This window comes from Pelecanus crispus, chromosome 3, assembly GCF_030463565.1.
Source record: "Pelecanus crispus isolate bPelCri1 chromosome 3, bPelCri1.pri, whole genome shotgun sequence".
Taxonomy (NCBI): Eukaryota; Metazoa; Chordata; class Aves; order Pelecaniformes; family Pelecanidae; genus Pelecanus; species Pelecanus crispus.
Window position 1 is genome coordinate 23,945,243 of NC_134645.1, and position 18,155 is coordinate 23,963,397.

At 36.3% G+C, this 18,155-nt stretch overlaps 1 protein-coding gene across 1 annotated transcript in view; it reads right to left on the reverse strand.

Moving 5' to 3' along the window:
- Positions 1-1,518: 1,518 nt before the first annotated feature.
- Positions 1,519-18,155, reverse strand: part of ADSS2 (adenylosuccinate synthase 2) — a 37,891-nt gene continuing 21,254 nt past the window's right edge. Inside the window, exons 5-13 of the mRNA XM_075707273.1 lie at positions 17,986-18,052; positions 14,729-14,836; positions 14,363-14,444; positions 12,642-12,768; positions 9,671-9,825; positions 9,120-9,244; positions 7,953-8,050; positions 3,016-3,165; positions 1,519-2,265 (exon numbers count right to left, since the gene is read on the reverse strand). Of these exons, the coding sequence (XP_075563388.1) occupies positions 2,213-2,265; positions 3,016-3,165; positions 7,953-8,050; positions 9,120-9,244; positions 9,671-9,825; positions 12,642-12,768; positions 14,363-14,444; positions 14,729-14,836; positions 17,986-18,052 (965 nt within the window). The 3' untranslated portion in view covers positions 1,519-2,212. The remainder of the gene's footprint in view (positions 2,266-3,015; positions 3,166-7,952; positions 8,051-9,119; positions 9,245-9,670; positions 9,826-12,641; positions 12,769-14,362; positions 14,445-14,728; positions 14,837-17,985; positions 18,053-18,155) is intronic.

Here is an 18,155-nt window from a genome sequence, read left to right on the forward strand (position 1 = left end):
GGATTTACTATAGTGGAAGAATTGAAACAGGCCTTGAACTTGAAGGTCTCTCCTTGGCAGAAGTGAAACACAACTACACAGTAAGCCCTCATTTATTCACTCACTGTAGAAGGAAAGCATGCCCTCATTTATTTATTTACTCACTCCTTGAAGCAGCTAGGCCCCCAGTCTTTGGCTGGTAGTTTCACTGCACAAATCCCCTTGGTGCCTCCTACAGCTACAGGAAGAGAAGAATGCTTAGTAATTATTGCCTCTTGCTCACATTGCAAGGTCAATTCCCTCATTCGCCTAGAAAATAGTAATATTGTTTTTTTCCTTCTAAATGAACATTGGAATTTATATTTCACAGTTACATCCCTCCTTCATCAGGAAATTAGGAAGAGATTTTTAATTCAAGGTGTCCCTTAGGTAGGGAGGGATGGTATGGTTCTCTCCTGGACTGTGAGGCTGACAGTAGAACTAGACCCTCATCCCCTCCAGAAAAAACTAAGTTGTTTTTTAATGCTGAGGAGAATGACGTTTATGTGCAATGCTGATACAAAGGTCTCTCAATGTATTTGCCAAGTTTCCAGCATTCTGTGGTATCCTCTTTCCACATATTACACAAGTAAAATACACACCCTGCTAACTGCTGTCACATGCAAACAATTCAATAGAAAATGCTCCTTAAAGATCAGCAATTTTATCCTTCAATCCTCCGATTCCTCCCCTTCTGATAAGCAATTTTATGTCAATTGAGAACATAAACATTGTGCTGAACACCTCAACAGCAGCAGCAATCTAACAAATCTATTCCATGTCAGGCAACATCTGGTTATCTGAGACATAATCTCAAAGGCCTCGTATCTTTTATTTTGCATTAAGTTTCTTATATTCACCTGCATAGCTGAAATCTACTAAACTAAATCTGAAACTACTGCCCCACCCTGATACAAACTTCTTTTTAGGAAACAAAGTAAGTTTTACTTGAAGTGAAAAGGAAGCACATGAATACCACAGTATAGTGTGTAAAAACAAAGTCATTCTCAAAAAATCTGGAAAGGGAATATGTAATTATTGGGTTGTTGCCAAAAGAAATCAGATTCTTTGGAATATGTAAGAATGGTTATAAATGAAAATAATTCTAGAACATTTCCCAACACTAATAAGCCAAAATATATCAGATGTCATGAGGTGAATACTTATTATTTTCGCTACATCTAAAGCAAATACATTGAATACTTTAAATGTTATTTCTAAAGCATCTTCAATTTATAATTACAAAAGTGTCTGTGCTTTGCCAGTTCTCCAGAGAAAGATCTTCTATTGGCTGTGTAGAAAGGAATTTAAAAGGGCATCAAAATGTTAGACATCTCACCAAATATAAATATAACCCCATTTAATTAGGGAAACAGTTTGAGATATGCATCTTGGAAGTAGAGAAGTGCAGGGTTTTTAAAATACCGGGGGGGGGGGTGGGGGGGTGGGGGGAGAGTAACATTATAAAACATCTAACTCAAAATCAGAACGGTTCTTTAATAATCGCAAATGAACTTTTTACAATATCAATTTTCTAACTTTCTGGGCACACTTCCTGGTAAACACTTGAGTGTCCTCTGTGAGTTACAAAGAGTAAGTTTTCTGTGTTACGCAGCTAAAAAAACCTGGACATTCTTAACAGCTTGGCATCACGTCTTTTTTTAAAAAACAGATCACAATAATTTAGACAGCATTTATAGCATTATAAAATCAGAATCCCCCTCTTTAATCACTCACAAGAGCAGCCATTAAGAATACAACAGCTTTAGGAATACAAATAATGAGGATGTAAAACTATCTGTGCAAAACTGCATTATTTTTACTGTCTAAAATTTCAGGGAAGTAACACCGCCAAAAGCAGAGAGAGGATAACAAACAGTCATGAAAGTAATGCTACCTTAGATTTTCAACAGGAATTACATTATGAAGTAAATATTAGGTAAAGAAAAAAAAAATCTGATGGCACTTTGAACAACAATGACAAGTGTCCTTGAAACTGCAGTTGAACAAGAACTGATACAGGTTCATGTTAAAGTCTCTTTCAGGAGTAGCGATTGATTTGGGGGTATCAACTCTAGCATTTCTTTCCATGCAAAAATCTATCTTTCCAACATCTTTGCTTTGCGGGCTACTAATGCATTTAAGAATGAGCAGTCTTTTGAGGAGTGTGCTTTCTTCCATGCATCTGAAATCTTTAAAACAGCTGGATCATTGATTCCCTGGATTTCCCTACTCCAATCCATTTAACTGCAGGAGAGAAAAGCAAACTTTTATTACAAGTAATATAAAGCAAGATTGGATTGTATCTTAAGATACAAACTTATCTTCTTAAGCACTTAAGATCTTACGTACCATAGTCTGAAGAAAACCACACAATATACTATTAGTACGTTAAGAAATGATAACTATGTCTATTGTTCTCAATGTAAGAATGCATTGGTAATTTCGAAAAGCAGGAACAGTCTTGAAGCTGCCATAATAAATAAATCAGTTTTCCAGATCATAGGAAAAAAGGTACATAGAAACTACCAGAAAAGTAAAGATTTGCATCATCTCCTAGTTCCCAGCTTTGGATGGAACCACAGGATCATCTTTATTAGGGAGCATAAGAGAAATTTGTTAGTTTAGGACTTCTTATTGTCACATATATTTAATCACATTAATATACCAGTAGCCCCACTGACTTTATAATGGCAGCAGAATTAAACCCCTATTATAACCAATCTGAAAAACACTTAAGTTATAAAAATCTCAGTTGAACAAGAACTATAAGGCAAAGAAAGAATGCCTATTAAAACTTGAAAATTTTCAATTCAACAGCTAAATAGATAGAAAAAAAGAAGTAAAACAATAATTACAAGTATCACCAGGTACATCAGAATAAGCACAGCTACAAACTAGTTTTCAATATTTTGAACGTTCACTAAGGCAAAGTACAAGATAGGTTTCATGGAGCAGAAAAAAAACCAAAACAACAAAAAAATCTGTTTTACTTACCAGGAACACCCAACTCCATTTCTATAAAGCGAACATAATTTTGTGCATTTACAGGCAGCTCATCAAATGTCCTTGCATTTGATATGTCCGTATCCCATCCTGGGAGTGTCTCATACTGAACCTCTACTTTATTTAAGACTTCCTGATTGGCTGAGAAGCAAACAGGAACAAAAGTATTATGTCAACAAAGATTATATGTTCTCTACCACTAAACACATAACTGCAAAGCTTTTTATTCTTTTCTTATACAAAGAGGTTTACTCATAAGATAATAACAGCACTGAAGGTGCTGAAGGGTCCTTTTTTGTTAATATAAGCAGAGAAAAAAAAAATAATCCCATAACTATCAGGACTTAGACTTTAGGAATTCCAGTACTCGGTCACATGCATATATTTTGCTTAAAGCACAATCTTTTCAGTTCAGAACAACTTTTCAGGAAAAGTAATTCCCAAAAATGTTGATTTTTTTTTTTTTCTCTGAATAAATACCAAGATCCAACTCCCCCTTCATGAGGGAATTTGGTGATGTGAAAGCAAAATTAGGCACCAGCTTTTAAGTATCAGGCAGTTAAAATGTATTTTTAAATGATGTAGGAGTGTACATTTTTATTAAACATAGTCAGAGATATAGTTTATAGAGAATAGACTTCTGATGACCACAGACCCGTTGCCCCAAAACTCTGCAACGAATTTGTCAACGAGTGTGGAGCCCCACATAATGTATGAACAGTAACTGTTCCAATTACTTCTCAGAACAGAAGCAATGAGTATATTCCATTTTGTCCTTCATTTAGTAACTTGCTACAATGTTGTCCATTAACTCTGAATCCTGTGATGACTTCAAGTACTGGAAAAGATACTAAGCACGTCATTCTGGAATTGAATCATTCCAGTAACTACATGAACATTAGTCTTGGAATGACACTGGGCAGCGAAACAAAAGCCTTTAAGCCTGAAAATGGTCAAAATACATTGATAAAAAAAAAAAAAGGAGGTGTCAGGCATTCTTGCCTTCCTGAAAAAGACAGGGTTCTGCCATAGGTACTGTAATTAATGTTATGTAGGCTCCGTGTCTCAGATCAAGTCACTCCTGCAAAGACAGCTAGTCAATCTGGGAAACGGTTTTAGGTGCAAGAGGCAGGGTAGACATGTGAATACAAAACTATAGCTAATCCCCTCCAGCGTGGGTGTAGCCAACAAACTCAGGCTCAGCATATTGAATAATTTGTCCTGGTGCAGGTATGAGTTCAATAGTAGCAATGTTGTAAGGACAGCCTTTATGAACTAGACATTTTGAGTAAGGGTGAAAAGAGGACTATGCTCTACTGACTTCAAAACCTACAACAGTGAAGAAGTGCACAATTTGTGGCCTGAGGTGTTCACAGGTTAAGGCAAATGATACTGAATCAATACTTGTAATCAGGACAGACAGGCACATTAAGGATGTTGGGCTGCAGAGACCAAGGATAAGCACTTTCCTTAGTGTCACCAGCAGTAACAACTGAGGTGGTGTCTGCTTCCAGGTGATCTGTAAAATAGGACAGCTATACTGCAAGTGCAAAACCACAAACTAATCTCCGGGCATTGCAGACGCTCTGGAATAAGATGCTAGCCTCCCTCTTTCTGAAGAAAGTAAGTGACTGAACACCTGATCTTGGAGGTCCACAGGCATTTTTACTTTGAAGCCTCTCTGATGACACTAGTGGGAGAAAGCTGAAAGCACTTAGAATTGAATGGTCTAATCTCGTCTACAATCTTCCAATACTCTGTATTAGTTCAATTTCTTACTTCCCCAAAAGAGAGGAAGAAAAAGAAGGTATCTCGATGTTTCAAGATGTTTCATTTTGCTCCAGCAGGTGTGATAAAAGATGATGTGTGGTAAAGATAAGCCATAAACTGAGCTCAGTGTAGTAACAGATGTAGTCACCATCTAGATTTCTCTCAGCTCTCCCCTTAAGGGATTTATCTTTTAGGCTTTCTGTAATATTCCTTATTAATAGCTGAATTAGATAACAGAGAGAGCAGATATAGTGATATCTGGTAGTCTGGTACTATAATTTGGAGAGGGAATGATGTGATGTTACTTCCAACTCAAAAAGAGTAGCTGAAAATTGGGATCTTGGCACCACTGTAAGAGAAAGATCCTCCAGCAATTTCCAGAAACTGAACATAAAAGCAGTCATATATGTCAGACCAAAGGTGCATCTAGCACAGTGTCCTAGCTCTTTATTCTAGAGTAGATGCCCAGGGAAAGAGCACAACAAAAAAAAGCAAGCATGAAGTAAAGCTTCTCCAGAATAATCTCCCAGTTTCCTAAGGATGTGTGTTTTCAAAGCCTACCAAGCTAGAGGGTGTGTCTGTGCTGAGATCAACTGATGCCTGAACTTGGACAGGAGGCACTAGCAGGACTAGACCATGGCTTTCATATTCCTTTTAAACTGATCAGCTCAGAGCTAGCAGGGAGTTCTATCTTTCTTTCATAAACTCCTATGACTGAACAAAAATGGACATACTGGCCAGCTCCACAGCAAAAGACTACAGCCTCAATGATACCAACTGAAGTCAGCTGTAAATTTACAAGACATTTGCGGTTCTTTCTTAACAGGAGATTATGAAATGCCCACAGAAATCTAAGCTAAAAAACCTGAGACTTGTATGATTCTCTGATCCAGCTGGAAAAAGGAACAATATATGAAATATGGCATGTTTTTCCTGAGATGGTGGGCACTGTGTGTGCTCCTAAATTAGAGACAGTCATTTCACAAGAAGGGTAAATCACTAACATCTCCAAGAGAGTGGGAGGGTAGGGAGGGGAGAGAGAAAAAGTACCCTGCCAGCAAGAGATTCCCAGACTAGATCTTTTCTAAATTAAATTCAAAATGTCAAAGTGGCAAGTTAAAAAAACAACAAAAAAAAATTATACAACTGCACAACACGCAGAGATGTAGGTATCAGAAATAATCTAATGGTCTGCAAAACACAAAGTGGGAAGAAAGTTACCTTTCGTTTTTTATGCCGGGGCAGGGGTAATAAGTAACCTGCAGCATATGTGCTGAAAATGCTGCCAAATGTTGAGGAGTATAGCAAAGATAGAGGTGTGGAACACAGAGGCACTGTGAGAGACAGCATCCTCCAGCTTACCAGAAGTTCAGCTCAAACTCCTTCCTGACACTTAAGGAAGACAGTATGTCAACAGCAAAGACAACAGCTTCTACTAAATTTCTACCAGAATCCCTGTTCATACAGTAGGAAAAACACAATTAGGCAGGTGAGCCACATTGTGCTGCTATGACCAAAGGTCAGCTACCTGTTACCTGGGCATATACAGGGAGGAAAGTCTGCCCTCAGGAGTTGTAACAAGATTCCGGTCCCACCTGACAGACACAATGAATGGGGGAAAAAAAAGTAATCACTGAAGTCTTAGTACTGAAAACCATGGCCACCTTTTTATGTCATCTTTAATGACAGACTGCCAGAGAAGGTCCTCCTGGCTTGAGCACAAGACAGCCCAAATAGCCCCCAGGTTAGATGACAGGGCTACAGATGAAGCATTTACTAAGTAGTTCTCAATTCAATCCTGCAATCTCCATTATGTTCAAAGACCATCTAAAGTACACATAAATTTCCTTAATATTTTGATAAGGGTATCAATCAGGGACTATCTGAGTCTTAAAAAGAGAAAAGCATTCCCTGGTTTAGTGCAAGATGAGTTCTAAATTTCCTGAATAAAAAGTGCATGCTATGTCATTCAGTATGCATTCAGACTGTAACTGGCACTTTTGTTTGAAGATACCAGAGGGCAAATCAATTAGAGAACTCCAAGCGCATGGAGAAACAGAAGATTTTTTTGGTAATTCCTTATGAATTTCCCTAACAGGTATGTGTTATTTTCAAGGACTACTGGCAGATCATCTCTTATTCCTTTATAAATAATTACATCTTCGTACTACATAAATCCTGCTGTGAGTTGTATCTGATTATTACAGTTGATCTCCTCACCCACAACAAGTTCTCTGCTGATGAAACCATAAGAAAAATTGTAACCTGTGACCCACCTCAAACCTGGAGGTAGCAATTAGAATGGAAATGGGCATCTATGTGGGCTTTTTGATTTTCTAATGTGCAATCTTTAGTACTGGTTAATGTTTTTCCTTTTCCTGGAGTATCTCTACTATAGCAAACTGAAAAAGATGCATTATCCATGAAAGCAATATTTTGTGATATTTGAATATTTTAACATGCAAATACATTTTTCAGGTAAAAATAATCACTAAAATGACCACTGTCCTCCTCAGGAGCTATAGTTTCTATCATGCTAAGCTGATTATGTTGGTCCTGCATTAGAAAATAGTCTTGCTTTCACCTAAACTAATTGCTCATTTCCTGCCCCACCCCTTTTCCCTCTTTTCCATTGCGTAGGTGGGACAAGTTTTTTGGCTGCTCTGTGAACCATTAAAGGGAACCAAACTGTTAGAAAAATAACACCGGGAGAGAAAAACCTGGCTTTTCAAACAGATCAGTTCTCTCACGTAGTTCAATGCAAGCTTAAATGAAGACTTGTCCTGCTAGAAGAGGAGATGAATACAGTAGTGGGAATAAGACACTGGGTTTAGAGTGTGAAATGAGCTTCCAATTTAGCCTGAAGGTAATGCAGGCTCTATTAAAGGAAAGGGATAAAGCAGTAACAACATTTATGTTTAAGAAGCTTTTTACAGGACTTTGCATCTTTCTAGTAGACAAATGACAGTATTTGGTACAGGTGTCTTAGGGTGTAGGTACAGGTGTGGTACAGGATGTCTCTGGTGCATTTGGGAAGACATTAATGGCTTGATGCTGAAGTAACACATTCCTGTCATAAACACAAGTAAAAGTCAAAAGCATTTAAGTATCAGGTTACATTTCACCAAAATCTAACACTGTTAAACAAGCAGTCTTACCAGGAAAATGAGGTATGATTTCACCATCTAGTTTGTATGCAACACCAACTTTGATTTCTGGAAATACATCCAAGATATCCAATTTGGTAAGCGCCAATCTATAAAGAAACATTACTCTGGTTAAACAAGTTCAACAACTCTCATCACATTCTAAAAATACCAAAAGAAAAATTGATTCCTGCATGTTGCAATTGTCTTTCCTTAGAAAAATAGCTCATATGGCACTAATCTATTTATCTGGTGTGACTTTAAAAAAACAAAAAACAAACAAAAAAAGAAAACCCCACTTCAACAGCCTTTTTTGTTGCCTCCTTAGATCTAGTACTATAAGAAAATGGCAAAATTCAAAGAACAGGTTTTCTCCAATTAAAGTGTCTGATCTATAGCTTTAAGTGTTAGAATTTTAATTGGCCAGGGTGCTGCCAAGATACTTTATGACCATTCGTTTGAGATGGTTTCATAGCATGATGCCTGTTGCTGTCTGTTCCTGTCCTCTGCCAAATGTTCCTGTCCTACAGCGAAGGCAGCAAAACAAACACTGGCTCTGTAAATACCTGGCTGCATCCTATTTTAAATAAAAAACACAAAGAACAAGAAAAACAGGAAAATTTAAGTAAAGCATGTATTTACACAGTTTGATCTACAAGAAATTTTATACCAGTTTTGTTTCAGACACCTATTTTTCCATTGTAATTAAAATCCCAGTGTCGTATCCAAATTTTCTATATTTACATATACTGCTGAAGATACTGATGGGTTCTCGTCTACCTTATTTTGAAAACAAACTAACAAAACAAAACCCCACAAACTACATCAGGTTTTAAGGCCCTTGTAATGCATTTGATTTGGTTTGATAGGATGGCAGGGGTTGGGGTAGCTTGAAGCATCAAGTACTAAGACACGTAAGTGCTTCTTGGATCATTTTAAATGAGAAATAACAATGTGCTACAGGTAAAGGAAAGAAAAATTTATGAGTCTGAAAATGTTAAACATGAAAACATTTAATGCTAGGAAAAACAAGGGACAGTTAATTTATCAAAATATCAAAACAACAAATCAATACTAACAGTCTGAATGTTACTAACTAGTATATGTACAATTTACAGGAATCTGTAGCATTTTATGGTTTTATGTCAAGTTGCCAGCAAAGCTGTCAAAGTAACTCACGCAGTAAATCCATTAATCATGTAGGCATATCGAAGTAACACAAGGTCCAGCCAGCCACATCTTCTCTTTCTACCAGTGGTAACACCAAACTCTTTACCTCTCATTTGCAGCAATTCTCCAATTTCCTGTCAAACAGTAACACTATTACATGAGCCTCCTTTTTTTTTTTTTATTTGCAATACACGATGCAGGTGTATACTTAGCAATATTTTACAATATTGTAAATTACATTAAAAGTTCTTCCCCCATTTTTTCACAGTTGTCCATTGGTATGAAAAATACAAAATGCTATTTCTAATTCAACAGAACACTATTTTAGCAAATCTCTCAAAATTTGTTTATGCTCTAGCCTTCTATTCCGTAGGAAGGTCTGAGAAACTGACAATCGGATTTGGCAGTCCTGTAAGCTCAGTCTAGAACCAGAAGACTGGAGACATCCAAACACACCGTCATCTACTTGCATTTAACCAGTAACACTGATTTAACATAAGACAGACACACCAAGTTATTTCACCCAGTTACAGGTCACATCTAGTGCTGATAACACTCACATTATTTTGTTCTGTAGGAAAGGCACCGATTCCAACTCTGGTTGTATATGCTTTCACAACTCCATACACTTCCCCAACATTCTGCGGTGGCATGCCCAGACCTGTACACACACCTCCAACTGTGCAGTTTGATGAAGTCACAAAAGGGTATGTGCCTATTAAAAAAAAAAAAAAAAAAAAAGGGTTTTAAAAACTTATTGAAACTCTCCTTTTAAAATATTTTTTAAAAAATCTAACCTGGTGAGGCATAGTACTTGCACTGCACTTACCCTGGTTTTACCACACTAAAAACCAAAGCAAAACACACAATAAATGGATTTTTCAGTCAAGAACATATTTAATGACCTCTTAGCTTCGTATGTACATTGTCTGATTCTTCTTTAATGAAAAAGGTAAAAGACTTACCACTTCAACTGGTACAGAGGCAAAAGTTGACTACATAACAATTCTGAATGATCATACAAGTCAAAAATTGCAGCAAGACACCAGAAAACCATGCCTTGCTGTCTTATATAAAATATACTCACTAACAGAACAATGTGAAAATTTGAAGGGAAACTCTTAAGAAAATGGTATTAAAAGGTTAGAAAATACATTTACCATTTTTCCTTTTGGGAGAAAAAATACAACCTCTACAAACTTGTCAGCACATTATAAGGATAAGAAATTGCAAAGAAATGCAGAATTCTGGAAAGAACAATTTTGCTTACATAATCAAATGAAAAAGTTATTTCCACAATTAAAGAAAATTAAAGAAAAGGAAAGAAACAAAAAAGAATCCTGGAATACAGTCTAGTTCATTAGCGGTGAGAGTTTGTCTCTAGTTACCTATTCAGCCCTCATTTAAAAAGCAGCCTGGACAGCAAAGATAAGAGAGCTCAACATCTCAAAATCCTCAGGTTTACACCTTTTTTTTTTTTTTTTTTGAAGTAACAGAAGATGAAACAGAGCATGCCAGTCCTTAGCTGATCTGAATTATGAACAAATGCTTCAGCCACACAGTAACTACATGTAAGCGAGAGACTTCTACCTCACGCTTCAGACTTTTTTTTTCTTTTGTATAAGAGTCGGAGATGGGTAAGACAGGAACAGCCAAGACAAAAGGAACTGAAAGCAATACAGACAACTGTAAAAAGTCAAAATCCTTCAGAGAGTGTTCAGTGAGGTTTTGCAGATTAGCTTCAGGTATCACTAGCTTCTTTTGCTTAAATCTCTCAAGAGAAAGACACAGGCTTACAGGTCATATGTAACAGCAGTTTGGAAGCACTAATCAGTCTTCATCTTTCTTAGGACACAGTAGTTGAGCTTTTCTTTACTAACAGGTAAATATAGCTAGTGGATGTCACAAACAGAGTCAATGAGACAATTCTTACTCATTTTCAGCTCCCAACCTGGTATATGGACATTGGTTTAGCCTCACTCACTGTTTAAAAACACAGAAGACCACACCCCCCCACACCTACACCCCCATCCCCAGGCACACGCACATGCAAGCTTCATTACACGCTCCAGAAAAGCGGAAGGACTGCAAGGCTGGGGATACCATCCTCATTGCCAACAGACACACATTCATAAAACTCACTTCAGTATTAAGACTTCTGTGCACCAAGGCACAGAAAATAGCCTCATTCAGAATGCTCAACAATCAGATTTGGCATTGTGAAATCTTTTGACTAGGACTTGTCTATTCTTAACCCCAGTCTCTATTCCACTGATGGTATCTACCTAAGGAGATCAGATATTCTGTGTGTGGGTCTCACAGCACAGGCAGGAGAAAAATTTAAGTGACCCAAACAACTCTGTATGTATCGTAGACATACCTGATGAGTTTCAGACTCTTAGCATTTCCTATACTTACATGAAAACTAAAATCCTCACTACTTGCAAAAAACAAACCCCCCTAGAGTTTTCTGCAAATATCTCAGTCTCGCATCAAGCATTTCCCTGTGACAAGCATATTTGAAGACTTCTTTCCTCTTCTTTTTTGATGTGTCAAAAAAAGAAAGTTCTTCCAATATTCAGATTATCATGGGAAAACTTGGTGTTTACACTTACAGTGACTAGACATATCTTCCTCTTAAAAGAAGAGGCTTTCAAACTCAGTATGTTTGAAAATGCCCAATATCAGAACTCCCATCAGTTGAAAGCAGAGTGTGTGCCAATTTTATATTTGTTTGACAGTAGTCCTTACAGGTTTCAATTTCAGGCTTAAGCATCTTTCCAACAATAAAAATGATGCTGTTACAAGGCTAGTGAGACTGAAGAAAAATGTGACAAAACGCATATTATGCCTATATGGATGTATAGTAAGTTATCTGTCCTTACAATATAACGATAACAAACATCATAATCTCATTTTAAAAAAAAAAAAAGCTGCTTCTATCAAGAAGCTTCTGATTTTATTAGCAAAATTAGTGTTTTAAGAAAAAATGCACCACTTATAATTTCAAATTGATTGGGATAATCTTTTCACTCTTGCCTCGTTAGCAATCCACATTCCCAACATCTTTCCTTACATCGTGAAACAGTGGAAAACTAAGTGTTACATAAAGGGTTTTAAAAAAAAAAAAAGCAAGCTGATTCTTCAAAGCATTTTGCATATATACTTTGCCTCTCAAAGCTCTCCATTTTTCTTCTCAATTGTTTCCATAAATGTATACAACTGTGAGTTATTCCTTATGAAATTTACAGACACTGAAGTAATAGCCACACTCTATTTAAGAAAAGTCACCTGATCTTTACTGTCATTCAAACAATTAACCTTGGGAGAGTCTAAAGCTTTTTGAAAGAATTTAATTTAAAACTCTTTTTTCCCCCCTCTAATTGTTTGCTAGTCATAGAGAGTACTGTTCTTCCAAAATACCAAACACATCTGCATAAGAACAGCTCAACAGGGAAGAGTTTATATTTAGTGCTCCTCTTTCACAACATAAATATATAGCAACATGTGTCTCAAAAAGGTTATACCTACCAAAATCTATGTCCAGCAGTGCTGCATTTGCACCTTCTACTAAGATCTTCTTTGGTGGTCCATGTAAAGCCTCATACATGAAATAAACACCATCCCTTACCATTGGTTTTATTTTTTCCATGCAGCCCTGAATAATACAAAAGAAAAAAAGTATAGTATGATTTCATTATGATAAAGCCAGCCAGAGTGCAAGTGCTATTGCTCCCTCATAACAATGCTCTTACTCCTTTTGAAAAGGAAACACAAACAAAGAAAAACAAAAACATAAACAAATGTAAACAAAAACATAAACAAAACCAGTATGTGGGGGGTTCCACTTCTGGCCATCTGAAGCCAACAAATGCATACAATTGTAAAGCAGCTTCAATTTGTGATATATATGCAGGTATGCTTGTAAGTAAAAGTAAAAAGTTATTCATTGGAATTAAGGGTCAAGTGCCTGAATGCCACTAAATAGCTGGATGTAAGCAGCCAGTAATGTTCAGATTAATACTTGGTGCACAGCCTTTGTCCCCATGAGAACATATGGAAGTTCTCATTCTAATGATTCCCTTCACATGAAATATAACACTTTGTCTTTCAGAATTTAATCAAGTGCATTCACATAAAACAAACAGTAAGTGCAAGTAATTTTCCTCAAGCTACAAATACATATTATGTTTCCACCCTAACAATGAATTTCAGATATTCTGTAATCCTAATGTGTATTAAGTAAACTATAAAGCATTATAAAACACTCAGCCGTAACTGATTTTTAGATCTACATATTGACTAGAATACTACAACTCAACACGTGTAACAGATATTATTTAAAGACAGACAAACAGAAGTGCTAAGAACTCCAATATACTCCATACTTCTAGAGCTGGTAAACTGAGTTTAGTGGCAACTAAAGATACGAGAAGGATGATTTCTTTGGCCTGGTTTTCCGAAAGAATTAAACATGTAACTGTGCATGCCCTCCCCTGTTCCACACATACCTCAATGGTTTTAAACAATGTCAAATTTGGTTCAAGTTTTCTAAGGGGTAAAAAAAACTCCATCTCATACAGTTAAGTTTCTATAAAATGCATGAACAAGAAGACGGGGTAAGACACCTGACAATTTTTTCAAGTAAGAACTTGGGTGCACCGCAAAAATCGCACTATTAGGCATAAGAGAATTAATACTAGTGAGAAATCTCACAACTGTTGCAACTGCAGGGAAAACATCAAATCAGAATTCGTAATTAACAAGACTAGTATGCTGGGAATCAGGCTTCATTAGTTCTGCTGCTATCAACTTATATTTTTCTATGTTGTTAGTATTTTTTTTTCCCTTAAGGCTTACTACTTAGAATAATTCACTTCAGTTCTTAAGTTTCTGACCCAAGGAATTAATATTCTGCTTTACATCCCCAACTACAATCTGGGGTTTTTTTCTCCTAGCCAGTATGTTTGAGCAAGTGGAAGTCAAAAATAATTCTCCCTATACAAGCCTTTTTCTTAAATTAAGTTTACAATATTTCTCTCAAAACCAAGTTTTGACATCCTGCATAAAGCAGGGTCAAAAGTGTCTTTAAGGATACTAGCAGACTCTTAAAAATTGACACATACCAATTTTCCATGACATGTATTACATTTTAACTCCTCACACAAGCACGAGCATCAGTCACCAAGAGATTTACATATCAGTAACTGCACACAGCGATTACATCATTTAACAGACCAAAGCAGGCTTACCTTGAGCTTTTTCAATTCCCCTTCAATATCTATCTCTAAGGTGGGATATATCGCTTTGTACTGATTGGCTAACACTTTGAACCTGGAAGGCAAAAATGCTTCACTAAGGTTTTTGTTTATTTTCCTCCTCACGCCCCCACCAACCTTAGGTTTTACTGGTTACATATCTGCAATTATTTGGTGATTAAACAATTTAAAACAATATTTTAATAATTATAAATAGATAATTTAATAAAATTATAAATAAAATTATTTTCCTATTTTAAAATAATTTTTAATTAAAACAAGTAACAGCAACCAGATGTAACTGCTTACACAGGGTACTACCCAGGAACTGAAAACTATGCATTAAAATACAGAAATTACCTCTCAGAAAATTCATCAAAATCGGAAACAAGATCACACATTCTGAGTCCACTTCGAGCTGCTTTTGAAGAATATACTGGACCAATTCCTTTTTTTGTAGTTCCCAAACTTTCAAAAGATAACAACAGGAGTTATTCTCGATATAAAACCAAAGTGTTTTTTCTTTAAAGCTAATACATCCTTGGCATAAAAGTGAAATGCTGTTAATTGCAAACATTTAGAACCTTGTTTTAAGCATTTAGAACATGAGATACTTCTAGTATGCAACTTAGTTTCAGAATATCACTGTTTATAGACACAAATATATCAATCTTCTAAATATTTCTGGTTTTAAACCAATAACTTCTCGTACTTTAGTGAACTCTTGCGTATTTATTTGTACACAATTCCCAACTTTTATACCTAAGGAACTGAATGCCAAGACAACATCCTTCAGTACCATGAACCGAAACTAAACACCTTCCTAAAATCCGTCCTGAAGACCTAAAGAAAGTCCTCCATAAAGCAACAGCACAAACCAGTATGGATTTCAAGTTTGTGTGTAAGAAGTACTTCATTTAATTCTAAATGCCTCAGTTGGAGCCAGAAAAACACCGTCGAGCATCTAAGGGTGAGAATGATACTCAAAATGCTGAACATTAGAAAGGGTTCCTGAGTACATTTTCCACTGTAGCTGATTCTGAAAACGTGAATTCTTACCCTTACCTACCCAGTCTGCCTGAAAAGTCTTTTTCAGCTTAAGTCAGTGAGATCCTAAGATACAACTTGCTTGCACCAGCTTTACTGTCGGAAGTACAGCTAGTTCAGAAAGTATCTTCTGCCAGTCTTGCTAAATAGCTATCAAAATGGAGCCAAACTGCATTCATCATAGGCAGATTATCAGACATCTTCCCCATCGCTCTCGAAAGATTTAAGTAACTTTTTAAGGAGAAGAGAACAGGTGTGCAGCATCTTCAGAAGTATGCTGTACATTGCTAAGCTTAGTTTTGCACCTAGTTTCAACTGTTTCAGTTGGGGTTCCCCCCCCCCAACCCCGAGCAGATGCAGAAAGCCTTATCTTCTTCAATTATAAATTTTGCATATGCAGAGTGGCCCAGATTTCTTCAAACTGCCTTAACTCAGTTTAAGAGGGGCTCCATTTCAAGTAGAAGGTACAGGTCATATCAATTGATACCCTTTAGCATAAAGTTTAGATATGTGAGTGAATGGAAATACAGCTCATAATCCATACATAATTAATTTTAGTTAGGTCATCAGTAGTATGGAGTAGATTCAAAACAATAATCTTGGAAAAAAACAAATTTTTCCAATTAGACTCAATAGTGAGTAATCTCAGGGAGTGATACGTTTGCCTCCAGTCCAAGAAAGACATTCTAATCAACTTTGCAACACACAGTTATCATTTAACCAGACCAGGACAATGTGGCTTAAATAACTGACTCTAGCCTCCGCCCCAATTCATACCCTCCACACAGAGTATTTTTTAAGGAGGAGTCTGTTTCCATTTATTTTGTTTTATTAAGAGATGCCAATTCATAAAAGAGTTAAGCTGTCAGAAGACTGTATTTATAGAAGTTAAAACAATTGTATAAGCGTAATATACTAGATTAGATTACCTTTTCTACAACCTTTCTGCAAGGGAAGCTACATGAACCTTACTTGTGACTGGTTTTAAGCTACATTTGAACAGATAAAAGCATTCAGTTAAACTAAAAAATAAACTTACTGTTTATAATGATCAACTTTGAAGTGTTGGACACAAAAGAATTTTAATGCCAAATATGCTATGCAGTCAAATCTACAGTTAGACATGCTAGCAGGCTATTTCAATTCCCCACCCCAACAAATAGGAGACAGTCTTTTGATAATCAGTTTATGATAGCCTGTTCTTAGCCAGCCTGTAGTAGTACTTCCCCCACTACAGTCACTTAGATAGCCTTAAACTTTAGACGGGAATAGCTTAGTACTTTCAATCCATCAGCAGTTTTAACAAGCTTGAAAACTGTATGATTGTTGCAGAATTTCAAGAACCCCACAGAAAGAAGAAATACAGCCCTTTTAAGAGTGACTTAAGGTTTTCATCTTTGAATGCAACTTTTTTCCCTGGGTTTCTTTAAAACAAATTAATTGGAGAAAAGTGGTTATTTTTTCATTGGACTTTTCCTTACAATCTTTAACACTAACTAATAAAGTGGTTCCTTCTCATAAGTAGCTGAGTGACTGACAGTGTTTTTAATTGCAAAGAGTCATATAGCAATTTTAGCTTGCGCTCCACAAACATTCAAGACTAGCCAATATACTCATACTGGCTCATAAAAAAAAATATGCATATTCTTCCATATATATATACACACACATATGTATGTTCTTCCTGTTCACTTTTTAATTCCTAAAATAACAGGCAACGAGACAGCTTGGTACAGCACAGTCAAGTGCAAAAATGACCCCGTGTAAAAATAATAGACAAGTTATCACTCAATAGCAACCTGTGTGAAGCAAGATATGCCCAAATCAGACACTGTCTTAAAAGTTATTGTCATGGATGATACCTTTTACAGGTCTCAGTAAGAAAGACTGAATTACTTTTCATCCACACAGACAAACTTCCAAGAAGAGAGATTAAGTTTACTGGTATCTCAGAAACCTACAGTGATGCATTACCTTACAGCTGTAGACACGTCACAGTTAATTCTGCCAGCTTTTTCCCCATCCCCAAGAACTAGTGAGCTACTTGGAAATGACAAGTTAGAAACATAGCAGCTAGTTTCTAAAAGTTTCAAAAGCTTCAGAAAGTCAGTAGCAGCATGTAGTAGACAATGTGAACATTTACATGCACTTCTGACAATGAAGCATCATGAGATACCAAATTAGTCATATCCAATCTTTCAGTTACTTGGAGATGACAAAGGGGTCCTTCAATCTTCATAAACAGAAATATATTTTTACAGAAACAAATACTTCCAGTAAACAATTAAAACATTAGGAAGCAGGAACCCTTTTTAAAAAGCACATTAGGAACAAGGACCTTTTTCTTAAGGCAAAATATCAAGATACAACCCTTTCATTCAGAATATAATCTTTTGCTAGCCACTGGAGGACGAAAGTGTAAGAAATGATCCCTGCATATTCCACATTGAAGAGTTACAAGGATAATTAATACTTTTTAAACTCGATGACAAACAGTAACAGAAATCCAATGTATTAAGTCATATGTTTGTACTAAGTCATCCTGTGTTTGACAAAATAAAACCACCTACTTCTTTCCCGCTTGTTCTTGCCTCTGTTGTTCTTGGATGCCATCAGCAGCTTGGTGGAAATCAAATACTAAGAAAATAAAAATAACTTAAGTAGAAAATTTGTGGGAAACAAATTACCGTATCAGTAACAATTTCTTCAAACCAACTCTAGCCCTGTTTATCAATGTGGA